We start from the raw sequence: 26,845 nt of genomic DNA on the forward strand, positions 1-26,845 counted from the left end.
AATGGCCTTGATAAGTTACATTCACTGCTCTCCAGATGAGGAAAGATAATGATACAAAACAATATGGTACAGCATAGAACGACAGTGGGTATAATATAAATCTGGTAAAAGAGACCAAGCCGATTCCAGACCCAAGGATCAGCAAGAAGATAGGAGGCGATAGCGGGCCATGTCATGCAGTGGTTCATAATGAAAGGGAAACGAGAAGCGAGGACAAACAATTCAAGGGCCGTACATCCGCACATCCTCCGCATCAACTTCCTCGCGGCGGCGGAGGAACGTAGCTTCCTCGAAATCATCCATGTCCATGGTGGGCTGTTCAATCTTGCTGTGACGCACAGCAAGAATGCGGCGACTTTGGCCCAAATTCGGGGACAGGATGGTTCGTCCGTATGAGTTCTCGTGCCAGGATCCGCCGAAATTGTTGAATGATTCATCAGCATCCTCATCAACAAGAATATCCCCATCTAATTCCAAAGCCCGCTTTTGACCGCCCATGGCAAATGACCCAGTCGAGTCTTGGCTGCTTGGTGGGATCGAGTATGCGTCGCCATCGTCGGTAACGAGGTAATCATTGGCGCCGAAGGAGGATTTACGAGCGCCAGAAAACGGCGGTAGCTCAGAGTATCTGCTGCCATGGTAGGGCTGAGCGCGAGGGGTCTGGCCAATAGCTGTAGGGAGTGGGGCCTTTTCTTCGGGCTTGGACATGTGGGTTCTATATCCGTCTGCGACGGATTTCCGGACCCGCATTCCGACAGACATGAGAGAAGACTGAACTTTGGCGGGCACAATGGGGTGAGCAGAGAAGGTTTCCGCAGCGTAATGGTGGTGGTGCGATACTGCAGGTGTATCTGAAGACACTGGCCCCGAGGCAGATGTGAAGAACGTTGTGATGGGAGGTTGGAAGCGGCGACGCTTCGACAAGTCGTTGCTGGGCATTGGACGGTTGACGGAGGGCATTTTGAAAAATGGGATATGTGAATGATAGAAAGGTATTTGAGATTTGAGATTTCACTGCAGTATTCTTGAAATGAACATGAGGGAGTGACGTAGTGTAAAGGAATGAGGAGGGGAAGGGAAAAAAAGGAAATGCAAAATGGACGAGGGCTGCTTGGGCAACGGGAACGCCACTTAACGCGGTACGCGTTGATGAATCCTTGGAGTCTCCACTTCATCTCGCGTCAACCAATCTACTTTGACTTGATTGACTTGATTGACTTGATTGACTTGATTGACTTGATTGACTTGATTCACTGGATATTTCTAATAGAACAGTCTAAGCCATTTTTAAGTACGGAGTATGGAGTAGTCCCTTCGACTATAATTACTCCGTACTAGTGGGACGAATGTAGTAGTATATGCTCTTTATAAATCTATCCTGCGACCGTGAAATGACAAAAGTAATGTACTGTATATAACGACAATCATTATTTTTAAACGACATAAAAGGCCTACTGGCCAACGTTTCCTCTCCGTCCACCTCTCTTGCCACGATCGACATGGGCCCGGAGCACAGCACGGGTCTCCACCAAACTTCTCTTGTTCTTGCTGCGAGCCTTGCCCAGTGTCATGAGGAAGTTCTTCTTGCGAGCCTTCTCCTTGTTGGTACTACTCTTTCCTGCCTCCTCCTTGCGTTCCTTGCGGCGAGCCTCCTTGCTCATATGATCAGAGGTCTTGCCCTCCTTGGCGTGGGCAATACGTTCCTCGCGAGTAGCCCTAGCGGCAGAAAGAGCAGCAAGACCCTCAATCTCTTCAGCGGTCAATGGGTCATCGGTATGACGGGAGGTCCATGGGGCAGCGACGCGGCCCTTGTTGCCCGGAAGAGTTGCATCAGCGGCTGCCTGGGCGCGAAGCTCAGCAAGCTTGGCAAGATCGGCGGGTGTGAGGATGCGGGTGGTGGCCAGTTTCATGAAATCAATGACTTTGTCGGCTTCCGATTCTTTTTCAGCGTCCTTCTTGGCCTCTTCTTCCTGCTTGGCCTTCTTTGATGCCGGCTTGCCTTCATCTTCGGAATCGCTCAGTACAATGTCAACGTCATCCTCCACATTGATCCATTCTCCATCGACATCGCTGTCCGAGTCATCTTCGACATTCCAGGCGGCCCAGTCGGCTTCGTCATTCTCCACTTCATCATCTTCCGCATCAGATGGAAGACCATTCTCGATGTTCTTCTTGCGACGCTCCTCGTCTTTCCACTTCGCCAAGAGTTCCAGGCCTTGGATTTCACCGACCGCCTGCTCACCGTAACGTCTCTCTTGTCTCTCACCAGCGCGCAGACTCATTGCGGCCTCCTTACCACGGTCACGCTTCTTCAGCATCTGCGCACCAACATCACGGTAAAGACTGAGGAGACCTTTGGAGGCCATCATGACACCCTTATCCTTGCTCTTCTTGTACATGACAAGATCCTGCAACAGGGTCTCTTCAATAGCCAAAGGCTGCCGGGCACAGATTTCACGGATGGCATTTAGACCAGCTGTCGCAACTTCACCAGCAGATGCTTCGGACACGAACTCGTTTGCAATCTTCTGGACCAGAGGCTCGAGGACATCGGGTGGCACCAAGTCGTGGGAGGCTTGGGCCAGGGATGCCAGAAATGAAGTCACAGAAGGTTGGCGAGGCGTAAGGTACTTTTGGAAATAAGAGTAGAGCGGCATAATGTGCAACTTGTGCAAGCCGACTAGACGGGAGACCAACTGTAGCACTTGGAGCTTTTGCTCTAGGTTCAACTTAGATTTGCCGTTCTGGAGGTGCTTGAAGAACATGTTATCCGCAAATCCCTGAGGATCGTGTAGCAGATGAAGGGCGGAGAAGTTCAGGGGATTAGGATTGCCCTTCTTGCGCTCCTTGTTCCTGGCCGCTTTGATGGCCTTTTCGGCGACACGGGCCTTCTTTCTAGTCTTCTTGTTGATGGTAAGTTGGTGCTTAACCTGACCAACACTGACCTCTTCGTCACTCTCTTCATCCTCCAATTCCTCGCGCTCCTTATCACCACCAAGGAAGAAACGGACTCCGCCGATGACGACCTTCTCATTTAGTGACAAGGCTGCCTCCTTCATGACCTCAACGGCCTTAGCCTCAGTCCAGATTTGGCGTTTCCATAGCTCTCTGGTGATCTTGATCGCCCACAAGCCTTTGGCCGATGTGCGGTCTGATGTGACCAAGTTGAACAGGACGGTTTGCATAGTTCGGTTCAGCTTGTGGTTAGTGGTCTTTGAATTTGCAGTTCGCAGCTCAGAGAGAATCTTCTGGAAGAGCAGAGCTCGCAGAGTCTTGCTAGGCGTAGAGACAAGGATGGGGAAGAGTGTGTGAAGGAGCCTGGAGTAGCAGTTAGGATCGACAGTAGGGGAAGTAATAAAGTGGGTCTTCATACGTTGCTGAATCTATAATATCCTTCTTCTTCAAAAGCACCAAACTTCCAACCAACTTCTCCCGCAACTCTGTCTCCAACAGCAGGTGGTGCTGCATGAGCATGTCAATGAGCTGTTGCGGGAAGTCTTTACAGATGTCTGGGTAACAGTCGGCCACATGGGAAATGAAGTCAATTAGATCCCGAAGAGAAATCACACCAGTATCCGTGGCGGACGAGGGCGCTGCCATGAAAATCTCACGATGGGATTCATATTGGTAGTGTTGGGCGCGGAAATCCTCGATGTAAGACCTGAATAGCGCAACGCGACAATTAGCCCCAGATCGAGTGCAATGAATCATAGAAAATCTCTGCATATAAACTTACTTGGGATCCCTGCGAATCTTGTGCTGCAAATTGGGCCTGCGAATCGCAAAGAAAAGATGTTAGCATCACGGACTGAAGCCTCTGATCGATTGACCATGGGCGCATCGGCTCAAACGAAATGTACATACAGGTCAGCCTCAACCTTTTCCAAGGCTCCAAGCTTTCTTTTCACCATTTTGATGGAAATAACAATGAGGTGGTTGGGAAGGGTGTGTTGAGGTCCGAAACTTTTTTTTTCTCCGTATTCTCCGTATCGATAAGCGATGGAAAATCTCAATCTTGGCAATATTCCAAGGTCTGATTTGGCTAGAACTATCAAATCGTAAACATTGAGACATCAAGACATTTGATCATTTGAATCATGTATTATTCTACAATCTGATCCACATTCAATCTATATTGCCAGATCCATTCATAAACGAGAATAAAAGAAGTTTTTTCTTTTTAGGAAATAGGTCTTTACGACCCAGGGTCTTCGTGATCACATCACAACTACAAAGAAAGCCGTCCGAATGCGTTCCCTTTTTAAGATCGTGCTTCCTCCTGACTGTATCACATTATGTACAGCCTTGCAGATGCATGCGAATCCACTGAATCCCGGTTAAACCCCCGTCCACTCCAGTATGCGCAAACAGAGGACCAAACGGAGAACAAATCCAACACAACCCCTTTACCGGTTGCTCTTGGCAACACGCTCGAGCTCATCCTTCTTCTTGATAGCGTAGGAGTTGGAAGAACCCTTGGCGGCGTTGATCAGCTCCTCAGCAAGGCACTCAGCAATGCTCTTGATGTTGCGGAAAGAGGCCTCGCGGGCACCGATGGTGAGCAGAGAGATAGACTGGTTCACGCGACGGAGGGGAGACACATCGACGGCTGGGATGGTAATTAGTATTTGATATCAGAACTGGCGAGAAGACTTTTCACATACCCTGGCGACGGACGGTACCCTGGGAACCGATACGGGTGGAGTCCTCACGGGGACCGCAGTTGACAATAGCGTCAACGGCGACCTGGAGAGGGTTCTGGTCGGTCATGATGTGGACCTGTAAAATGGAATATTAGTCCCTGAATTAGATAGTTGAATTGGTCGGAGTGGCACATACGATCTCGAAAGCGTGAGCGACAATGCGGACAGCGAGGAGCTTCTTTCCGTTGTTGCGGCCGTTCATCATCAGGGAGTTGGTGAGACGCTCGATGATGGGGCACTGAGCCTTGCGGAAACGCTTGGCGGCATAGCGACCGGCAGAGTGGGAGAGGTAGACGGGGGAGCGGATCTGGATGTAGTCGCTATGATGGCGGGTCAGCACCTCTGTAAATCTGATAGTCGCGCAATTGCCGGTCCTTGTGTGCGCTGTTGATTTCCTGATGTGTGCGAAGAGAAAACCAGTCCCATAGCGTGTTGTATTTCCTCCGATATAGAATTCCGATATTCCCCCTTCAAGTCGTCGAAAAAGTCTTGCCATTCCACCAATTCGACTCGTGTTTTCTTCTCGCACACAACAGGAATTCACTCGGCGCATAGAGGACCCGATAGAAAGACTCACGTCAGGGAAATGTCCCGGATCTCGACATCATCGTAGCTCCACTTGTTGAACAGCTTAATGCTGCCCTGCTCGGCCAGAACCTCCTTGGGCAGGACAGGGAAGGCGGCGACCTCGACGTCCCCGTTGTCGGACATGTTGACTGTGCGGGAGGGGTTCGTGGGAAAATGACCGGGTTGTCGTTTGGTGGTTGAACGTCGATGAGGTTCCGGTTATCCAAGAAAGAAATTGGTGTGCCTCGCTTAGGTTGTGCGGGGGTCATGTGATTAGGGTAGGCTGAGAGTGGATATCACCTGATTGATGCCTTGGTGCCTTGACACCTTAATACCTGAGGAATTCAAACTTTATGGTGATCGGCATTGACACCGGGGAAAACCAATAATCTCGGCCTTAAATTGATCACATTGATTTTCTATTTTGTACTGATTCTGCTGAGTACTCTTAGGCTTTGATTTAATATCAATCATATACTTGTTCAATCAAGACAAAGTTCTTCATCTTCCTACCCAAAACTAATCACAAATTGGTCTAAATTGGTGTCTCTCATTCCCAGTAGTTCCGAACCTGGACAGGGTACACACGATACATCCAAGTCAGACGGTACCTGAAAAGCCACAATTTTCATCGGAACTCAATGCCGTAGGCTTCATACTACTCCGTACATATGTAGAATATTCTCTTCATTATTCTATATATAAGTGAGACAACCATACCTAGAGGTATACATCGTCTCTCCATCAGATGTCTCACTTGGGCTCTCGGCTCGTCTGACCGCCCTTGCCAGGTGACGTTGCGGGTGTCTTGCGCGGAGGCCAGAGACACGACGGATTGACTGTCGACTTACACCCCCGGTAAATACGACCTGCGGCTATCAGTGCTGCACTTGGCAAATCCGCCACCCCTCTCTTGCGCCCTCGTGACGCTCATTGCGATGAGGTGTTCTTGACTCCGTGCCCCCCTTCAATCCCTTCCCCGCGCTTTTGATACGTTTCCCCGAATCGAGGCTTTCCGACCTTCCAAATGGCGGAAGAGTCTCCCGAGATACAAGCCGCTTTGCGGAACCTAGATCGGGAATTGGAGGTATGTATATTCCGTACACTTCTTGTATCGTTTTACTCATGCATGATCCATGACAGGAGGGCGATATCACCGAGAAAGGGTAAGCAATTTGACTAGATATACCATCCCTGGCCACAAGCAGTATTACAAGCCAATTGTTCCGTGTAAATACGGTTCCTTCGACAGGTTTTTGCTTTTTACGCTAGCAGATACATGAGAGAACTAACAACAACAAGATACCAGAAGCGACGTACGGTCCTGCTCTCGCAATATTTAGGTCCCAACCAGCGCCTTGATATCAACTCACAGGGCTACAATGCATCCCCAGCCAGTCATCCAAGGGCTCCGCGGGCCATTTTGAGCGTTCGCCCTCCAACTGCTGAATCTTCCCTGCCACACATCGCTTCGCCCACCTATGCAGGCAGCTACAATAGCTCACAGGGCAGCGGAGGCGTCGGATATAGCCAAGGTGCCGGTATACATACACAGGATCAGTCGCAGGCATCGCTAGGGTCTCATGGCAGAGAAGGCATGCTCCAAGCCCATGATCGTGCGCCTTCAGGAAGCTCTTACGACTCCCTATTCCTTCCTAAACCTCCAATCCCAGGGGCACAAGGCCAGGATGGCTCTAGAACTGCAACTTTAATGAGTCAGAACTACGCGTTCAACCCGAATTCTCAGCCCGAGTATATGTCTCAGCCCGAGTATGCTCAGGAGTACGCCCAGGAATATGCCCCTGCCGAACACGCTCAACCTGAGTATGCGGACGAAAGCGTGACATATTATGATCAACCATCTGGAGCACCTACGCGACAGTCAACAATGCTTGATTCCCAGCAGGGTTACTTTTCAGACTTTGCTGGGCAACAGCATGATGATTATAGGGATAGCTATGGAGGTGGCTTCCACCGCTATTCTCAGTCCGGGGAAGCCTTTTCGCCAACAGCAAATATGGCCCCGCCATTGATGCCCGCTGCGGCGGAACTTCAGCATGGACCGGCTATTGAGCATCTACATCCCCTGGAACCCCGGGAGATTCCTTTCGCACTGAACGATCCGCATGACAAAAATATCCCCATGTCCAACTTTGACAACCTTCCCACAGTATTACGGCATCGCGCTCGAGCTCATCCCAAGCAGGCAGCCTATTGGGTGCTAGATGCCAAGGGCAAGGAGGTTGCATCGATAACGTGGGAAAAGTTGTCTAGCCGCGCAGAGAAAGTTGCACAAGTCATCCGTGATAAGAGTAATCTATATCGTGGAGATCGCGTGGCTCTCATCTACCGCGAAGCTGAGATTATCGAGTTCGCTGTCGCGCTGTTAGGATGCTTTATTGCAGGAGTTGTCGCTGTGCCTATCAACAGTTTGGATGACTACACAAGTCTAAATCTCGTGCTTACCTCGACCCAGGCACATCTGGCTTTGACAACGGAGAACAATTTGAAAAACTTTCAACGCGATATCACAGCTCAAAAACTCAGTTGGCCACGAGGAGTTGAGTGGTGGAAGACGAATGAGTTTGGTAGTTTCCATCCAAAGAAAAAGGACGATACACCTCCGTTGCAGGTCCCTGATCTAGCCTATATCGAGTTTGCGAAGGCTCCGACGGGTGATATGCGTGGTGTTGTGATGAGCCACCGGACTATCATGCACCAAATGGCATGTCTGAGTGCAATCGTTTCTACAGTTCCTACAGAGTCAAGTGCCAGGCAGTACGGTAGTAAGGGAGAGACTATCATCAGTTACCTCGATCCAAGACAAGGAATTGGTATGATCATAGCCATTCTCTTGACCGTCTACGGCGGCCACACAACCGTTTGGCACGAGGACCGGGCGGTAGAAACACCCGGTTTATATGCCCATCTCATCACCAAGTACAAGGCATCAGTCATGGCGACCGATTACTCTGGCTTGAAGATCGCCACCTACAACTACCAACAAGATCCGATGTCGACAAGGCATTTCAAGAAGAACTCGGAGCCTAATTTCGGCAGCGTCAAAATTTGTCTAATCGATACCCTTACTCTCGACCCTGAGTTCCATGAAATCCTGGCAGATAGATGGCTTCGTCCAATGAGGAACCCCCGGGCTAGAGAAATTGTGGCTCCAATGCTCTGCTTGCCAGAACATGGAGGCATGGTCATTAGTATGCGTGATTGGCTCGGTGGTGAAGAGCGAATGGGATGTGCTTTGACTCATGAAATGGACCCAGCCAGTCGTGACGATGCTAAGAAAGAAGACGAGAGTCTTACCAAGTCGGAGACTAAAACTGCTTTCGGAAGTAGTCTTCTAGGTGGTGGATCGCGAGTTTCCACGATCAAGCAGAGCCCCAAGAATGAGCTTAGTGAAGTCCTTTTAGACAAAGAGGCCTTGAAGAGCAATGAAGTAGTTGTGCTGGCCATGGGCGAGGATGCACGAAAGTACGCCAGCAGTATGCCGCATGCTGTACGCGTTGGCGCTTTCGGCTACCCAATTCCCGACGCAACTCTTGCCATCGTTGATCCGGAGACCAATCTTCTCTGCACGCCAAATGTTGTTGGAGAGATTTGGGTGGATTCGCCCTCTCTTTCTGGTGGCTTCTGGGCATTGCCGAAACACACAGAGGCCATATTCCATGCTCGTCCCTACAAATTCGAAGAGCTTAACCCGACACCGATACTCGTGGAACCCGAGTTCTTGCGCACTGGTCTACTTGGATGTGTGATTGAGGGTAGACTTTTCGTGCTTGGTCTCTACGAGGATCGTCTTCGCCAAAAGGTCGAGTGGGTCGAGCACGGTCAAGAGATCGTCGAACATCGATATTTCTTCGTTCAACATTTAACTGTTAGCATTCTTAAGAAGGTGCCGAAAATTCATGATTGCACTGCGTTTGATGTGTTTGTCAATGAAGAGCACCTTCCAGTCATTGTTTTGGAGTCTTACTCGGCCTCGACGGCGCCAACAACTTCTGGAGGTCCACCGAGGCAGCTCGACTCGGTTCTCCTTGATTCGCTTGCTGAGAGGTGTATGGAGGTATTGTACCAAGAGCATCATCTGCGGGTCTATTGTGTTCTACTTACAGCCCCGAACTCTTTGCCGCGCGTCACCAAAAACGGCAGACAAGAGATTGGTAATATGCTCTGTCGCAAAGATTTCGAGTCCGGTATGCTGCAAGCGGTGCATGTCAAGTTTGGAGTTGAACGGTCAGTAATGAATCTGCCTGTCGGTGTTGATCCCGAGGGTGGGATCTGGTCCCCTATTGCTCTAGCATCAAGACAAGACATGCTTTCCTATCAGGAAAAGCAATACTCGGGTGTGGATTATCGCGATGTGGTGATGGATGACCGAACTTCCACTCCATTGAACAATTTCAACACTATTGTCGATCTTCTTCAATGGCGAGTCTCCCGTCAAGCTGAAGAACTGGCTTACTGCTCTATTGATGGCCGTGGAAAGGAAGGAAAGGGTGTCACCTGGAAGAAGTTTGACCTAAAGGTCTCTGCAGTGGCGACATACCTCAAGAACAAGGTGAAGGTACGACCAGGAGACCATCTCGTGCTGATGTACACCCACTCGGAGGAGTACGTCTACGCCATTCATGCTTGTCTGTGCTTGGGTGTCGTTGTCATCCCGATGGCCCCTATCGATCAAAACCGTCTTTCGGAGGATGCCCCTGCATTCTTGCACATCATCAGCGACTTCAACATCAAGGCCATCATTGTCAATACTGAGGTTGATCATGTCATGCGGCAGAAGCTTGTGTCGCAGCACATTAAGCAATCCGCCCAAGTTCTTCGCATTGGCGTTCCTGCCATTTACAATACCACAAAGCCCTCAAAGCAGTCCCACGGATGCCGCGAGCTCGGCTACACTGTGAAGGATACTTGGCTCCAGAGCAACCTGCCCGCTATGGTCTGGACGTATTGGACCCCGGACCAGCGAAGAATATCGGTTAAACTTTCTCATGAAACCATCATGGGCATGTGCAAGGTTCAAAAAGAAACCTGCCAAATGACAAGCTCAAGGCCAGTGCTTGGAAGTGTCCGAAGTACTCTAGGTCTCGGATTTCTCCACACCTGTCTGATGGGTATTTTCGTCGGTAAGTTTACTGTTAATCTATGAAGCTTTCTATCCTAACACATTATCCAGGTGCGCCGACATATCTTGTTTCGCCGGTAGATTTCGCTCAAAACCCAATGACTCTCTTCGTAACACTTTCTCGGTACAAGATCAAGGACACCTACGCCACCAGTCAAATGCTAGACTACGCAATGAGTTCTATAGCTGGAAAAGGCTTCCAACTTCAAGAACTAAAGAACCTCATGATTTCCGCAGAGGGCCGACCTAGAACGGATATATGTACGTGTCATCATTATTACGGCCATGGAGAGAAGCTAATCAGATTACACAGATGGAAAAGTACGCCTACATTTCGCCAACGCCAGCTTGGATCGTACCTCGATCAACGTCATTTACTCGCACGTTCTGAACCCGATGATTACCACAAGATCATACATGTGCATTGAACCGATCGAGCTATGGCTTGACTTACGAAGCCTCCGTCAAGGTCTTATCTACCCCGTGGACCCCGATGCCGACCCTACCGCGCTTTTGCTGCAGGATTCGGGTATGGTTCCAGTCAACACACAGATTGCGATCGTGAACCCCGAGACCTGCACTCTCGCGCACGTTGGAGAGTACGGTGAGATCTGGGTCCAGTCCGACGCTTGCGCCCAGGGATTCTACAAATCAAAGCAAGAATTTGACGCCGAGCGATTGAACGGCAGAGTTGCAGACGGCGATCCCAGCGTGCCTTATGTCCGTACTGGTGATCTTGGTTTCCTTCACACCGTTACTCGGCCGATCGGCCCTGGCGGCCAGCCAGTTGATATGCAAGTACTGTTCCTCCTTGGCAGCATTGGCGAGACCTTCGAAGTCAACGGACTCAACCACTTCCCTATGGACATTGAAAACTCTGTAGAGAATTGCCACCGCAACATCGTGAATGGAGGATGGTAAGTAACTGAGGTTCTTCTTTGATCGGACATAGAGGCTAACATGACATTTTCAGTGCCATTTTCCAAGCCGGTGGCTTGGTTGTTGTCGTTGTTGAGGTTACCCGAAAGGCCTACCTAGCCAGCCTTGTCCCCGTAATTGTTGATGCTATTCTCATGGAGCACCAGGTTGTTGCGGATATTGTCGCATTCGTCTCCCACGGCGACTTCCCCCGCTCTCGTCTCGGCGAGAAGCAGCGCGGAAAGGTTCTCGCCTCGTGGGTGACCCGAAAGCTGCGAACCATTGCTCAATTCAGCATTCGCGACCTAGAGGGCGATAGCCTATTTGCGGACATGCCTCAGCATCGTATGAGCAGAGTTTCCAAGCCTGGAAGCACCATGAGTACTAGCGTTCGACAGTCTACAATGAATCCGGACATCGACGCGGGTGTTCCTCGCTCTCCAGCCGGGGTGACACCGGAAGAGACCGGTCATCCCGCGGCTAGTTATGACATCGACAGAGCCGGATCTATGCCGCATGAACTTGAGAGTGCCACTGACCATAGTGTGGCTGCCGCTCCTGTCCCGACGTCTAACTCCGCTGTGCCTCATATCCATGAGCCACAGTCCGCTACGATATTAAACGAGTTTGACGATCAGCACTACAACACATTGAATTCTACTGCGGGTACCTCCAACGCAGACCGTGATTTCCGGTTCAGCTTTGATATGGGCGACACCCCCGCCCAGCCTCAACCGTATGGATATCCTGGCGGTGAACAACCATCGACGGGACGAGAGTCGCTTCCTAGCCAACAGCCATGGAACCACAGTAGCGCTGAGTCAACACGTCCAGACACACAGAATAGTGGGATGGTCGATGATTGGCCTCGAGAAGCTCTCATGTACCAATCAGCACTCGGTGCAGAAGACAGACATGACTTCCACCGGACGGGCAGCAACAATGCTGCACCATCCAATCGGCAACTACGAGGCTTGAACTTGGATTGAGCGCATACATTGTACAGATTTTGAAATGATTTCTTGCCATTGAAAAGACTGTGGAGCGTATTTGCTTGACAGTTATGATTTTTTTTTTCTCACATTGCTTCTTCTTGATCTGATTTATCCCCAATACCTTAGCTCTATGTTTGCAATTTGTACATACCCTAGTATATCTTTCTTCATTCAAATGTAGATAAGTTCTGATTCGCGATGTGTTTTATTTCAATCACTACATGTAGTATACGCCTGGTCTACAATAACAGTCCTTTATGATATCAAGGCAGGGTCCACCCTAACATCATCGATGCCCACAAGCTCGAAATTACCGATCTATCTCATACACCAACCTATCGGCGATATGCTGATCACATCCATACGTTACGGCATTACGACCTTGGAATGTATACTTGGATGATCAGTGCTATGTGCAATTCTATGGAGACATCACACAACAGCCCCATTGTCTTTTTATATGATGGGTTGGAAAAGCTGCAGAACTAATGTATATAGCTGCTTCCAGCTCTGAAGCTCAACAAATATCATCCATTTTACCATGAAACTACTAAGATTTCTGCTATGGATGACTCTGGACGTTGCCAAGCAGTCTAATATTCTCTTCATTCTAACAGATGATCAAGGTAAATCTGTGAGTGGGTTAGAACACATATCCAACCTACAGGTGAGTCTATTCCTATTCCATTCAAACCCAAGAGGGGATGGTTGGATGGGTTGTCTTGGTGGTGAGCTCTGATGTCTCTGGTCTTTCACTACTGAACATGCGTATCGATATCTGTTGTGGCTCTCGAGTTTACTATATTCAGCTAAAGTCGATGGTATAGTTCATAAGTAATTGAAGAAAAAAAAAATCGATTCAAATTGATCATGGTATTCACATTATTGCTATCACTTTTAGACTTTTGTTTTTTAAAACATTTATTTACATATTTCCAGCCTTTTTCATCAGTTGCTCGGGGTTGGCCTTGACGCTCAGACCACAGTTAGATGTGGCAACCTCAGCACCGGTCAGCTGTTCGAGAGCCTCGATGTCATCGTTGGTGAGGCTGTTGGAGCGGATGGGACGGAAAGGAGCAGGAGAGCCAGCGCAGGAGGCAAGGAACTAAACGCATGTTAGTGGTGAAAGACAAACAAATCAAAGACCAAATCTTACCGAGCTGGCGGCGCTGAGCAGCGCAATCAGAGAGGCCTGGACCACATCCTGGTGGATACCAACACCCCACACCTGTTGATTGCTGCCGGCTGCTGTGCATTGAATGTATGTAGCAGCCTTGGTATCACGGCCGCGACCAATGGAGTGTTCCTTATAGTCACGGACATCGAGATCGATACCGAGGGTGGAAAGTGCGGTAGCCAGGGAGGAGATAGCACCTGGACCAACACCGGTGATGGCATGCTGAACGTTGTCGATCTCGATAATACCGGTGAAGCGACGCTTAAGGTTCTTGGTGTTGAGGGCCCTTCCAGGCTGGGGAGGAGCAGGAGACTGCGAGCGGTCGGTGGTGATACTGTAATCAACGAGGGTGAAGCGAGGGTTTGACTTGAGGTGGTAGGCCTCCTCGAAGAGGTTGACGATCTCAGTAGGCTTCAGCTCCCGGTTGACAGACTCGGTCTTCTCCTGCACGATCTTGCTGAATTCGACTTGCAGCGCACGAGGGAGATCCAGCTCCAGGCTGCGCAGGATAATCCAGGCGGCACCACCCTTGCCACTCTGGGAGTTGACGCGAATGACTGCCTCGTATGTGCGGCCGATATCTTGGGGGTCAAGAGGCAGGTACGGGACTTGCCATTCGGTTTCCTCGTCGATACCCCCGGCATCCTCGCGCAGCTTGAAGCCCTTCTTGATTGCATCTTGGTGACTGTAGTTAAAAAGAGGTTAGCAAAAAGATGAACATAATCCACCTGGGAAGAACAAGGAAACAAACCTTCCGGAGAATGCGCACACCACGAGCTGACCACCATAGGGACAACGCTCATTGACGGGGATCTTATTGCTCTCCTCTACCACCTTGATGACAGAGTTGATATCCGAGAAGTCGACGCCTGGCGAGACACCTTGTGTGTACAGGTTCAGAGCAAGAGTGACCAGGTCCACGTTTCCGGTACGTTCACCGTTGCCGAACAGAGTACCCTCTACACGCTGGGCACCAGCCATCTGTGCCAGTTCAGCTGCAGCAACAGCGCAGCCACGGTCGTTATGCGGGTGGACTGAAACAACGAACTTCTCGCGCTCAGTCATGTTTGTGCAGAAGTACTCAATCTGATCAGCGAAGACGTTGGGGGTGGCCATCTCTACCGTGGCGGGCAGGTTAAAGATAATGGGCTTATCCGCTGTGGGCTCCCAGGCCTCCTTAACAGCCTGGCAGACTCTCACGGCGAATTCGGGCTCGGTATCCGAGAAAGTCTCGGGGGAGAATTCGAATTGCCAATCTGTGCCAGCCTGGGAGGGGTCGTCCTTGGTAATGGAGCGGGCGTACTTTGTGCACTTGACAGCCATCGCCAGACTCTCTTCGTGATCCATGTTGAAGATGATTCGACGGAAACAGGGGCTCGTTGCGAGGTAGATGTGGAGGATAGCCTTCTTGGCGCCCTTCAGGGAATCGACTGTGCGACGGATCAGATCTTCACGGCAAGGAGCCAGGACCTGCAGGGCGACATCATCGGGTGTGAGGCCAGGCTCTTCGACCAGACGGCGGGTGAAGTCGAAATCCGTTTGAGATGCGGACGGGAAGGACACTTCGATTTCTTTGTAGCCGATATCTACGAGCATCTTGAAGAAACGGTATTTTTGCTCGCCGTCCTATAGAACCAATTCAATTAGCTTGGGAAACATAAGGATGACTAGTATATCATATCATACATACCATTGGGTCAGGCAGAGACTGGTTGCCATCGCGCAGATCGGTTGCCAGCCAGCGAGGTGGCTTATCGATAACTTTATTGGGCCATTGGCGATTTGGCAGGTCCAGAGGCTTGAAAGCCTTGTACTTTTTTGAGGGATCCTTGAGCCTTCAAAAGATTAGTATGTAGAAACAACCAAATTGGAGTCAGTCATATAACAACATACATCGGCATGGTGTTGGCGGGGTACCGCGGGGGCAAGTGGATAAGAGACGATAAAAATGTAGGATATCGTTATAGTTAGACCGAGCAAAGCTTGGAGTTGATTCAATTAAAGCAAGAACTGCCTTTCAAAATATGGACACGGGGATTCCTTTATAGAAAAAAAGAAGAGACCAATGAAGAATGGGAAATATGTTCTGACTCAACTTGGCTCGTCAATGACGCCGAGTTTTCGGCGCCGACAGCGGAGTCACGTGATATTGTTGTCTTGTTAAGGGCGCTATAATCTCCAATCGACTTGACGATGAGACTGAAATACTGTTGGCAGATTTATTGGTGCCAATTTGTATCATTTAGCTCCCTTTACTTTCACTTTACAGCTGTTTCTGACAAACGTCTACTGTCCCAGTCTCCAGAGGGGACCCCGAACATCGGAGATATTTCTGCCTAAGGCAGTCTATTCCGAGGATAGCCGCAGGCATTGGTGGCTCGATTAAATGATGTGCCATACTTTGTACATAGTTAGGACTTGAATTCGGCAGAAGATCGGTCTAATATACAATAACAGATGTAAAATGAGAAATAAAGTGTAGTCAAGCACGCTCAAAATGACAACAACATATATAGTTATACAAAAGACAAAGTTAAACGAAATTCTTCTCGAGTTCAACCAATAGCGGATGAACCTCGTCGACACTAAGCTTAACAGCTCGAGGGTTCTGTAGCGCATCATCGCCTAGTCTAGCTTTGATGAGCGTCTGTAATGTCTGAGCATCTTTATCTGTCTTGCTCTGCATCTGCCCAGTGACATCGACAGTGATGCCACCATCTGCCAGATCCCGTGATCCGAGAATGAAGATAAGGTTATACTTCATCTGTTTGGCGCGCTGGATCTTCTTGCCAAGGGTTTGTGCGCTGGTATCAATATCAACCAAGAATGTAGAATCGGTAGAGGACAGTGGACGGGGAGGCTCGGCGGTACCATCATTCACCAATGCGCGGAAACCAGCGAACTTGGCTGCCGCTTCCTTGGCCTGGCTTACAACAGCCTCATCCTGGTTAACTGTCAGGACGATGGCCTGGCGCGGAGAAAGCCAGAATGGCCAGTGGCCACCATGCTGTTCAATCAGCAACGCCAAAAACCGCTCCAATGAGCCGAAGATGGCGCGGTGAATCATGACAGGGGTTGCAACACCAGGCGTGGCTGGATTGTAGTCTGGCTCACCCTCTGCAACTTGATACTCTAGCTCAAATCGCTGTGGCAGGTTCATGTCCAATTGAATAGTAGACAGCTGGTGGTATTTTCCAGCTTGATCCTGGAGCTGGATGTCGATCTTAGGGCCGTAAAATGCACCATCGCCCTCATTCAACGCCCATTCGCGTCCGGTGCTATCCAGAGCCTCGCGCAATTGCATCTCGGCATTATCCCACATCTCCAAAGTCCCGATATAGTCCTTTTCGGGTCGAGTCGACAGGACCAATCGATATGGACCGAGTCCGAAGGTCTTCATGGCCATTTCCACAAATCCCAGCGCTGATGTGATCTCCGACTTGATCTGCTGCGGGCGACTAAATATGTGACCATCATCCTGATGGAAACGTCTTACTCGGGTCAGACCCGTCAGCGATCCTGATACTTCGTTGCGGTGCAGCGGGCTGAAGTCTGCATAGCGCACCGGCATGTCGCGGTAGGAGTGATTTTGCGACTTGAAGAGGAGGCAGTGGCCAGGGCAGTTCATTGGCTTCAATCCGTAGGATTCATCTTCGCCCACTTCACCTTCTGCCTCACCACTAGCTCCTCGACCAGTTACCTCATACATATCATCCTTGTAGTTCTGCCAGTGGCCCGATATCTCCCAGAGCGATTTTTTGTAGATGGTCGGGGTTAAGACTTCGCGGAAGCCGTATTGTAGGTACTGGGTGCGGAGGAAGGAGATGAGCTTGTTGACAACATGTGTGCCATTTGGGAGGAACAGAGGAGATCCGGGACTGTAGACTGAAGATGTGAAGAGCTCTTGGGCAGTTCCGAGAGTTCGATGGTCGGTGGGAGGTATTGTTGGAGCTTCGGGTTTGTCAGAACACGAACAATTGCGAATCGCTGTGTATGACAGCGGTCGCGGTCGTGCAAATTGCCATGGCAGCGATCTAACGCCAGGCGTTATGGACGGTCGCAGACGAAGCAGTGAGCGCATGGTTGAAGATTCTCAATTCCTCGGCCGCCGCGATTTCTCCGATCTTTCTTCCCCACCGCTTTACGCGTGTAACGGTGTGTTTGAGCCAGTTGCATTCAAAACATGCGTTGTAAGATTCTGAGTCGTGAAATATTAACTACAGAACATACCAACTACTCTACACAGTGCACTATGTCTTGCTGAGATGTTTACGCCATGTCTCCAGAACAGCCTCGTATCCCAGATCGCCCGGCTCTTGGCGAATCCTGGGTCATAGCATCAACTGCTTCTTTGAAGGAAAAAGAAGACCCCACCAAAGCCCCAAATTCCACGCATGAAAGCAAAAAGGCGACCACAAAGACAGCCGGCCCGGCATCGGAGTCACTGACATCCTCATCGTCATCATCATGGACAATATCAGGCCCGGAGCTGATCATGCCTTCTATCTGTGAAACACCTAATCCAGAAGGGTCATGGGTGGAATATGTGCGCGGCCCGAAGCAGCAAGGCTCAGAAAGCATGAGAAAACGACGCAAAGTTTCCATTCCGAACGGTACAAAGCAGCGAGAGCAGGACCGGACCGATGCTAAAGCTAGAGATGCAGAAACTGGTTCGTCTACAGAGATGACCACCAAACAAGCAGGCCTAGTTGTGAAATCCAAGTCTATCTTTCGTGGCCATACTGCCTTCATCCGCAAAGTAATCAACGCAGTCTTAATCGCCATCATCCTGCACCTGCTGGTTCTTCCCGAGCTGGTCTACCAAGCCAAAGACCTCTGCGATATTTCACACATCAAGACTCTCTACCCCAACAGCTGTATCACCTTCCCCACGACATACCCACCACACAGTGCCTTCCACCCATCGGCAATAGTACCCCCAGAAGAAACCCTTGCAACCTCCCAGCGCCAACTAGAATCCATATTGGACACCGCGCTCGAAACTCTCACGCCTCTCTCCACATTCCTCAAACAAAGCGAAAGCATGCTCGCCGACCTAGAATCGCAACTGAAATCAACCTACCCAGACGTTCGCAACGCACTGGACCTCGAATTCACCGGCAGCAACCAGGCCGTGCAAACAGCAGTATGGGAATTCGATTCCCTACGGGCAGATCTGCGCTCAGCGATCGAGAGCCTGCTCGCCTCGCGACCAGCGACCGAGATAAGCGGCACTGCAGCTCTAGACACACGACTGGCGATCCAAATGCGGCGACGCGAAGAGTACCTAGACCGACTACGGGCGCAGATTCGCAGCAAAGCAGACTCCCTCAACACGCGATTCACAACACTAGACGACCATCTCGAAGCAGTAGACGGGATCGTAGCGCGCGAAGAACGGCGGAGACCAACATTTCAGAAGTACGGGTCTGGGTCGGACGATAGCAGCAGTGATCGGCTATATGCCGTGCTCGATTCGCTCCCGCTAGGACCGTTCGGGGCATATTTGTTCCGGGGGCGATCGTCAGGAAATGCAGATGCCAATCCGGTTGCATTGACGGAGTCGTCATCGTCTGCCGTAACCTCCGCATCCACCGGGTCCACACACACCCCCCGGCCCGCGGCAACTCTTGCCCTCCTTCGGGTGGCTGCCACGCACCATCGTCCCGTTGCTGACTCGGTGTTGCGATTATCACGCCAATTAGGGGATCAACGTGCGACTGGGGCCGGGTCCACTTGGTGAATTTATTTCTCCACAGGGGGCTAGGAGGGGAGGTTCGGATTTTGATAAGGGTCCGAAAGTTTTACAATGTTGTATGAAGGAGTATCACAGTACGGAGTACGGAGTAGTTACCACAGTTGGACTAATTTTCTTTTCTCTTTTGACTGGCTTTTCTATCCGAGATGAGTTAGCAATAATGAGCCACGACAGTATTTTTACCATTCTCCATTTTTATATTGTACTATGTACCATGTACAAATACAGATAACATACACAAATTAAACCCACAATGCATATACGCCCAAGGTACATATATGTGCAGGAGATAGTATGGAACGCCAGGCAGATATCCATGTCTGGATCATCCATGGTTCATCTATACAATGGTTATTTAATCAACCAATCCGACTACAAAAAATACAACTCATCAAAGCGTTGAACCAATCTAAACCAGATCCATTACCATCAATACCTCGATCCACGGTTCACACCAAATCTATTTCTAGTGTGCTTTTTATGGATTCTATCCTAGTCAGAGGCTGAGGTGCAGCCTTGGAGGTATACCTAGGTACCTAGGTAGTCCACGAATATGCATATGTAATCCGAAGCCAACACTTGGGCATTAGATTCTTGGAATCCATGTGCATATGATCTGACCACGACGAAAAGATTAAAATGTTAAAATGCATGTAAGATAGCCTGGTTTGGGTATACGAACATAATGACAGTGGAAAGCGAAGAAACATACAGGGAGCGAGCGATGAAAAGGTCTAGATCAAAGGCTACAATACAAAATGATTTGGAAGCATGTACTTCATAGAGTCAATTGACTTGATATTATTGCATATTTGCTCGATGGCAAAGGTATGTGAGACGCCGATAGATACATAATGCCTGCCCAAAAGAAAAATGTCCCATGTTACCGGACTATGCCAATAAACACATCCGGACAACCTAAAGAGATTGCAAGCATTTGAGAACAGGGATAAAAAGAGAAGAAAAGAAGAGAAAAAATGGTACAGCCAGAAAAAAAAAAAGAAAATCACATCCGTCAACCATTACCATACCCGGTCCAGCCCAGTATCCTCCTGAAAGGCGTGTTTTCATTAATGATGCGTCAGAAAACCATAGCGCTCAAAAAAAACCCCCCATTCAAAGCTGGAGCAGGGCAGTGACCAGACCCAAGAGCGAGACAGGTCCCAAGTAGCTAGCAGCAACAGAGGCAGCTGCATTGAAAGTAGGGCTGGCGCTCGCGCTGGCACTGGTGGACGAGCCAGAGCTAGAGGGGGAGCCGGAACTGGGGCTGGAGCTGGAGGCGGAGCTAGAGCCAGATCCAGATCCAGAGCTAGAGCTAGGGCTAGGGCCGGAGCTAGAGCCAGTGGTGCTAGAGCCGCTGGAGGAGGCACCAGAGCTGGAGGCACTGCCAGCACCGGAGCTGGAAGCAGCAGTGGACTCGGCAGTGGACTCGGCAGAAGAGGAGCTGGAGGTCTTGGTAGCCAGAGTGGTGGCGGCGCTAGAAGTGCTCTCGGTGGTGGAAACAGACTTAGTGGAAGTGGCAGCCTCGGAAGAGGTGGTGGCAGCTTCGGTGGTGGTGCTGCGCGAGCTCACGGCGTTGGATCCGGTGAACTTGATGCTCTCGGCGGAGCCAGACTTGTCGGTCCAAGTGTAGGACTCGGCGGGGTTAGCGTTCTTCACAGTGACGCTCTTGATGTACATAGAGTAAGGGCCCTGAGAGTAGTCGGTCAGACCACCAGCCCATGTGATGGTACCCTCCGGGTTGGTAGGAGCACCACCGGCCCAGATACCGAGGTGGATGTTCATAGGAGTCTGGGGGAAGCGAGCGCCACCCTGGGCATCATTGTAGTTGAGAGTGCGGATATTGGCGCCATCAATCAACCAGTTAATGGTGTCCTTGCTCCACTGGATGGTGTAGGTGTGGAAAGTCTCATGAGGGGTGGCGACGGGGACCCAAGTCTCCCGGTCCCAGGTCGAAGTATCGCCCTTTCCGAAGTAGTTGGTCTCAATGGTATCAGTCCTTGTACCCAGTGCTTCCTGTATTTTGGGTTAGCAATTATTCTATGTATAGTTGGAGAAAGTATTAGTCCGATTTTCAGATATCACGTACCCAGTCAACCTCATCCTTGGAATCAGATTGCAAAAAGGCAGAGCTGACAATGCCTTGGCCAGGAGAAGTCTTCATCTCAAGGGACAGTTCACCGTAGAAGAAGTAAAAGTCGCTGACGAGGGTAGGAGCATCTCCCTCCTTGTTGATAGTGAACTCGGCACCATTAGAGCCGGTGGGAACATTGCCACCACTGATCTTCCACTGGTCAAGACCACTAGCCTGGGTGAAGTCGAAGTGCAGGCTGGACTGGGTGGAACCCTTATTCGGAGGGCATGTTTTCTCCATGGGGTTGCAGTCAGAGTAAGTTTGAGCTGAAACGAGAGGAACAGCCACGGCAAGAGCCGCAGCAGCAAATTTCGTGAAAGACGGCATTGTAGAAGATATGATACGCGTCAAGAAAAGTGAATGTAAACAAAAAAAAAAAAAGTGATGGAAGTCAAAAGAGGGAACAACCCTATTAAATATACAAAGAGTAACGAGGAAAGTGGAAACGAGAGTGGATGATAAAGAAGATACTCATAGAAGAAAGAGGCAGGCAACCACCTTTATCTATCCACAGAATACCCTAATGTTGTACTAAAAAAAAAAAAAGGGAGGCGGGATTGACCGTTGGAAATGATTGGATAAGTGGCAAGGCCGCTGAGACAAAAGGGTAAGACGGTTCAGTTCAAGTGGATCTGATTATCCCCATGTGGATTATATGAGGGGGAGAAGTAAGTGGAGCTTAACGCTTTTATGCCCTTGGATGTGTAGGTTGTGAGACAAGGATGAGGCTGGAGATGGTCCACGGATTGTATTATTACATACAATACATTATAGTACCTATATATTATATGTACCAGCCCTGGAGTATATAGGTCATCCCTGTCCCTACTAGTCTAAAGCACCTAGATATATAGTATACAAATATATGGTTGTAAAATTCTCATAGTCAGCCGATGCGATCAGGTGTTCGAGGGTGAACCTAGGATGTTATGGTATATATCGTACCAGTACACCCAATATTAATAGGTCCATAAAAGAGAATTCAATAGAATAATACCTATACTCCATAGTAATGCTGTACTTCGTACAATATACTCCGTACTTTGTACTAGTATGTACAACATACGGAGCACAGATTTGACAAGCGACCGCCAAGCCTGGGATTTTCTTTTCTTTTTCCGATTTTTATATTACAATTCCAACCATGACATTACTACTATACTACATACACCCTACTACTATTGTAGGAACCCTATTTAAATTGACAATACCCATGTAATCGTGAAACGCGGGCCATGGTCCTACTTAGGATACATCCTACAATAATATATACAAAGTTCTCGGTAAACTCCCGCTCGCATAAAATTGCCCAAAAATTAAACTACTCCATACTGTACTACTCTAATAATAACATGCAATTTCCTTATACGAAGACCCGTGGACGGCTCCACGGATCAGATGACTCAGGAACTAGCGGCCTGTGCCTGAGCTAGTACTCCGTACCCATATCTAAATAGTCAAAATCTTACACTTCTACGGTTGGGGCTGAGTGAGACCTTTTCCTTATAATAGCCCGTTAATATCTGAACTAGTATTTAACCTTGACTCATTATCGGTAAGATGAAAAGAGTTGAAATTTTCATTTTTTTAGTGTTAATATTGTCTCTCCACTGTCTCTCCCTAACGCCTTCTCCCATGCAGGGTCATGCAAGGCATCCCTTGAAACGCTTAATAATTTAATGTATCCCGGGTGTACTCCGTACCGTGTAGTTACATACATATTTATACACGTGATTTTCAACCTGCTTAGTTATCTATGAGGCTGGGGAGATACGTCGGTTCATCCAATCATTTTCATTCATTCTTACCCCGAACAAAATATATTCGCTTACAGACCTCGGGAGTCCATGGGTATATCATGGATGGATGTACATACAGTATAGATTAGGTAAATTTTCCAATATTCATCCAGTAAAATAAAAATAAAAATAACGTGGCGTTCGGCACCTCAACCTAATGGGTGGCTGTTCAGATAACCGCCATGCATGGATCCACCAGGTTCTAAAGAAACTCAACTTCCCATTCAATCCTTAACAACCACAGCCAACTTCTACTAGCAACCTCACAAAGTCACCTCACTAGGCCCCTTCAACTCAATCTGGACCTTCTTAGTAACGCTCTGCTTCTGAGCATCATACCCACCACGAGCTTCATTCTTCTGTCCAAGGACCGTAACAGCCTCAACAATCACATTGGGACGATATCCAAACTGACCCAGGATCTTAAGCTTGCCATTCCGGTACTTGAACTGAATCTCCGCTGCACTATCCGGCCGAATCGATTCGCCATCATCGATATACAGCTCACCCTCCGCAGACCCATCAGCATCAGGCGCAATGAGAATCTCATAACCGCGCTTGCGCAGATCCTTGGTAGTCATGGCACTTTCAGTACGGAGAGGGATGATACTGCCACCACGGATATGAATCGGGATATCCGTAACAGCGAGATCAGTAATCGTCTTCACAGATCCCTCGCCCTGCACAGCAGCACCAGTAAACCAATCGTAGAAGAGATCATCGGGGAAATAGGCGTCGACAGAGGTAGCGCCCTCTTCCGAGACAGGCGAGACGAGAATGGAATCACCGTAGAAGAACTGCAGCTCATTACCAAAAGTCTCGCTATCCTCGGGGTAGACATAGAAAAGCGGCTGGAGGAATGGAGTTCCCGTCAAGGTCTGGCGATGGAAAGAAGTGTAGAGGTAATCGAGGAGACGGTATCGGATATCGATGATCTTCTTCGCAGCCTCTGTCACAACAGGCCAGCGGTAGAATTCCTGCGGTATGGTAGCGAACTCGTTGTGATTCCGATAGAACGGATAGAAGCCACCGAGCATGGCCCAGCGTGCGCAAAGTTCTTCCGTCGTGTTTCCGCCGAACCCGCAGACGTCGCTGCCGACCATTGGGATCTGGAAAATTGAGGCGAAGGCTAGCATCTGCGAAATTGACACGCGGTATTTATCCCATTGACTGAAATTGTCGCCGAGCCTGTGGGAGAAGGGTTAGTATAGGTGTATCTATACATATGTAGGATATTGTTGGGAAGTTTGTGTGATCTTACCAGTGGCCGACCTGGGAACCTGCTCCAGCGAAGGTACTACGCGTGATGATCAAGGGTCGCACGTGGGGTCGACGCTTCAGCATTGCCTCGCGGGAAGCCGAGCTCATCACTAAGGTATGTGTTTAGAAAAATTCCGATAAGGTACACAGGGCACTTACTGGTTCCATAGAGATTGTGCGTGTCATACTCGGCGTAACCCTCGCCGGCATGAATGATATCGGTGTCGATGGTCTTATTGCTAATGGAGCCAGCCTCGTTCGCAATCTGATAAGGTGGGTTGATAAGGTCTCGGCCAGGCAAGCCGACCTTCTTTCCCTTTCTGCCGCGGCTCCGTTTCTCGTCGACACTACGTGACTCAATGACAGCGTCGCCTCTCTTCACACGGTGCGACGAAGAAGCCCCAGATGAAGAAGAACCAGGCTGGAAGTCAGCTGGGAAACCAGGGATATGGCGTGGAGGAGATCGGACTGGCGGAGGTGCTGGGGGTAGGTCGTTCTCCTCGGCGTACTTTGCTGGGTCCTCGCAGGGGTATGGGCAGAAGTTGGAAGCTTCGTTCATGTCGATCCATAGACCATCGATGTCGACGCCGTCTTTTGGGCTGAAGAATCGTTTGAATTCCGAGTTCCAGTATTTCTGCGTGTCGTGGTTGAACCAGTCTGGGTAGACGGTCAGACCGGGCCAGACGGCACCTGGAAATATTTTGTTAGAAATGGTAGGTATTGCACTTCGGTTGGTAAACTTACCTTGGTAGAGTTCACTCTGTTTATCGTCACGGTACAGGAAGACACCTTGGTCATGACCTCGATTGAAAGCACCGTTATCTAGTAACACACTCACCGTTAGAGCGGAATTGAGTGGGGGGAACAAGGTAATTATAGCACCTACCAGAGTTACTGACGGCCGGATCGACCATGACAATGTAGTGCTGGTCATGCTTATGAAGATACGAAACCAACTCTCGCATCTTGTCGACAGGATACCGCTCATCGTCTAGAGTAAATACTTTTCTCCCTTCCATATAGTCAATGTCGGTCCACATAGTCTCGAGTGGGATGCCAGCACGGCTGTAGTTGTAAACTACTTCGGCAACATCAAAGACATCCTGGTAGCCATATCGGCAGTTGTGATACTAGAATGTTTATTAGAATATAATTTCAAAATTCAAGCTGGAAGGTGGGGATAACATACTCCGAAAGCCCAGTAGCTTTGCATGACAGGAAGACCAACGACCTCGGAGTACTGCTCGCTCACTTCCTTGGGGGTCGGACCGGCCATGAAGTAGAAGTCTAGGACTCCGCCAAGCGTATTATACTCGAGGTACTGTTTGCCATCGGCGGTCTTATCAATCTTGATATCCATGCCGTTCGAGTTCAAAAAGAAGACACCATGAGTACCCTTCTCTCCACGGTGATCAACGTAAATAGGATGAGTGCCGTAAAGGTTTGAGTTGGAGGGGATGCTATATGCATCACGGTTCCAGATAGTACGAGTATAGTTAGTGGTAGGCAGACGCAGCGAATCACTGTGTTCGCCCAGACCATACAGGTTTGGATCATTGGGGAGCCACGTGCGCAAGTTCAAGTACTGAGACTGGAAGACGATGTTGGTATCAGAAGTATCGAAGAGCACTTCGTCCCCGCGCAGGACTCGGAATGAGAAAGGTTTCTCCTCGAAGTCGAAGCGAAGGGCAGACTCCTTTTGATGATGACCTTTTGCGCTTTCGGGTCTGGCGAGAACAGAGGTTGGTACTTGGTAGACTTCCTCGTCGGCATCATAGATCATGACATGAAGGCGGGTTTCTGGTAGAATGATGAGTATACATATGTACTGGGGGATGGAGTATGGGGATTTTGTAAATACCAGTTTCTGCCTCTACAAGAAGCTTCAAGTTCCGTAGATCCGTGCCATAGGTATTACAGGCTTCTCCGGCAAGCTTGAGGTCGGCAGTCAATTTCTGACCCAGCTGCTTCACATTAGAAGCTTTATAGCCGGGACAACTGTCAAGTTGGGATGTCGATCCCAGGACAGCGGCACCCACGAGGGGAGCCAGGAGAAACAACGTGCCTTTCATGTTTGAAAACATGTGGGCGTTAATGCACAGCAGGACAAACACAGCATAAACACAACAGGATACACTGAAGATCGCAGATTGGCAAGGGGACCAGTGGACCCTTTTAAGGGATGCACTGGCCCGGATCAAAATTAGTGTGATACAACACACATCAAGGGGATGCTAGAGAGATGCAATTGCTGACCACATGATAGCATTGCATAACATTACATTCACAATTCTCTGTCACATTGCAAAACCACTAGTGTTGTGCGAGAATTGTCACCTCGTCAAATCAGCTGTGTTCCTCGGAGAAACGGGCAGTTATCGGATACTCGCT

The 26,845-nt window shown here is 49.4% G+C and overlaps 9 protein-coding genes across 9 annotated transcripts; 2 read left to right on the plus strand and 7 right to left on the minus strand.

The window, feature by feature from the left end:
- Positions 1-222: 222 nt before the first annotated feature.
- N7479_000062 (uncharacterized protein) lies at positions 223-960 on the minus strand (the record flags this gene model as incomplete). The annotated part of the gene is made up of 1 exon (XM_057247760.1): positions 223-960. One exon carries the CDS (start codon positions 958-960, stop codon positions 223-225), a length of 738 nt encoding a protein of 245 aa, XP_057112192.1.
- Positions 961-1,451: 491 nt separating this feature from the next.
- On the minus strand, positions 1,452-3,911 carry N7479_000063 (SDA1 family protein; the record flags this gene model as incomplete). Its single annotated transcript, XM_057247761.1, has 4 exons — positions 1,452-3,318; positions 3,374-3,661; positions 3,737-3,772; positions 3,865-3,911. The coding sequence occupies 4 exons, from the start codon at positions 3,909-3,911 to the stop codon at positions 1,452-1,454; spliced, it is 2,238 nt and encodes a 745-aa protein (XP_057112193.1).
- A 299-nt stretch (positions 3,912-4,210) lies between these two features.
- On the minus strand, positions 4,211-5,498 carry N7479_000064 (40S ribosomal protein uS7). Its single transcript, XM_057247762.1, has 4 exons — positions 5,281-5,498; positions 4,840-5,023; positions 4,665-4,779; positions 4,211-4,609 (listed from the first exon to the last, which is right to left on the minus strand). The coding sequence occupies exons 1-4, from the start codon at positions 5,412-5,414 to the stop codon at positions 4,407-4,409; spliced, it is 636 nt and encodes a 211-aa protein (XP_057112194.1). The 5' UTR covers positions 5,415-5,498; the 3' UTR covers positions 4,211-4,406.
- A 799-nt stretch (positions 5,499-6,297) lies between these two features.
- On the plus strand, positions 6,298-12,320 carry N7479_000065 (putative AMP binding domain protein; the record flags this gene model as incomplete). The annotated part of the gene is made up of 6 exons (XM_057247763.1): positions 6,298-6,357; positions 6,414-6,436; positions 6,573-10,414; positions 10,465-10,674; positions 10,727-11,330; positions 11,387-12,320. The coding sequence occupies 6 exons, from the start codon at positions 6,298-6,300 to the stop codon at positions 12,318-12,320; spliced, it is 5,673 nt and encodes a 1,890-aa protein (XP_057112195.1).
- Positions 12,321-13,251: 931 nt separating this feature from the next.
- N7479_000066 (2-isopropylmalate synthase) lies at positions 13,252-15,404 on the minus strand (the record flags this gene model as incomplete). The annotated part of the gene is made up of 5 exons (XM_057247764.1): positions 13,252-13,431; positions 13,483-14,188; positions 14,255-15,129; positions 15,194-15,338; positions 15,397-15,404. The coding sequence occupies 5 exons, from the start codon at positions 15,402-15,404 to the stop codon at positions 13,252-13,254; spliced, it is 1,914 nt and encodes a 637-aa protein (XP_057112196.1).
- Positions 15,405-16,036: 632 nt separating this feature from the next.
- N7479_000067 (threonine--tRNA ligase MST1) lies at positions 16,037-17,584 on the minus strand (the record flags this gene model as incomplete). The annotated part of the gene is made up of 1 exon (XM_057247765.1): positions 16,037-17,584. The coding sequence occupies one exon, from the start codon at positions 17,582-17,584 to the stop codon at positions 16,037-16,039; it is 1,548 nt and encodes a 515-aa protein (XP_057112197.1).
- A 195-nt stretch (positions 17,585-17,779) lies between these two features.
- Positions 17,780-19,246, plus strand: N7479_000068 (uncharacterized protein; the record flags this gene model as incomplete). Its single annotated transcript, XM_057247766.1, has 1 exon — positions 17,780-19,246. One exon carries the CDS (start codon positions 17,780-17,782, stop codon positions 19,244-19,246), a length of 1,467 nt encoding a protein of 488 aa, XP_057112198.1.
- Positions 19,247-20,377: 1,131 nt separating this feature from the next.
- N7479_000069 (glycoside hydrolase family 16 protein) lies at positions 20,378-21,722 on the minus strand (the record flags this gene model as incomplete). Its single annotated transcript, XM_057247767.1, has 2 exons — positions 20,378-21,277; positions 21,351-21,722. 2 exons carry the CDS (start codon positions 21,720-21,722, stop codon positions 20,378-20,380), a joined length of 1,272 nt encoding a protein of 423 aa, XP_057112199.1.
- Positions 21,723-23,457: 1,735 nt separating this feature from the next.
- Positions 23,458-26,526, minus strand: agdC (putative alpha-glucosidase; the record flags this gene model as incomplete). Its single annotated transcript, XM_057247768.1, has 7 exons — positions 23,458-24,382; positions 24,456-24,564; positions 24,614-25,144; positions 25,199-25,276; positions 25,341-25,584; positions 25,644-26,254; positions 26,316-26,526. 7 exons carry the CDS (start codon positions 26,524-26,526, stop codon positions 23,458-23,460), a joined length of 2,709 nt encoding a protein of 902 aa, XP_057112200.1.
- Between the last annotated feature and the right edge of the window lie 319 nt (positions 26,527-26,845).

Source organism: Penicillium vulpinum (genome assembly GCF_028829585.1).
Source record: "Penicillium vulpinum strain IBT 29486 chromosome Unknown utg000001l_segment0_segment0, whole genome shotgun sequence".
NCBI classification, from domain to species: Eukaryota; Fungi; Ascomycota; class Eurotiomycetes; order Eurotiales; family Aspergillaceae; genus Penicillium; species Penicillium vulpinum.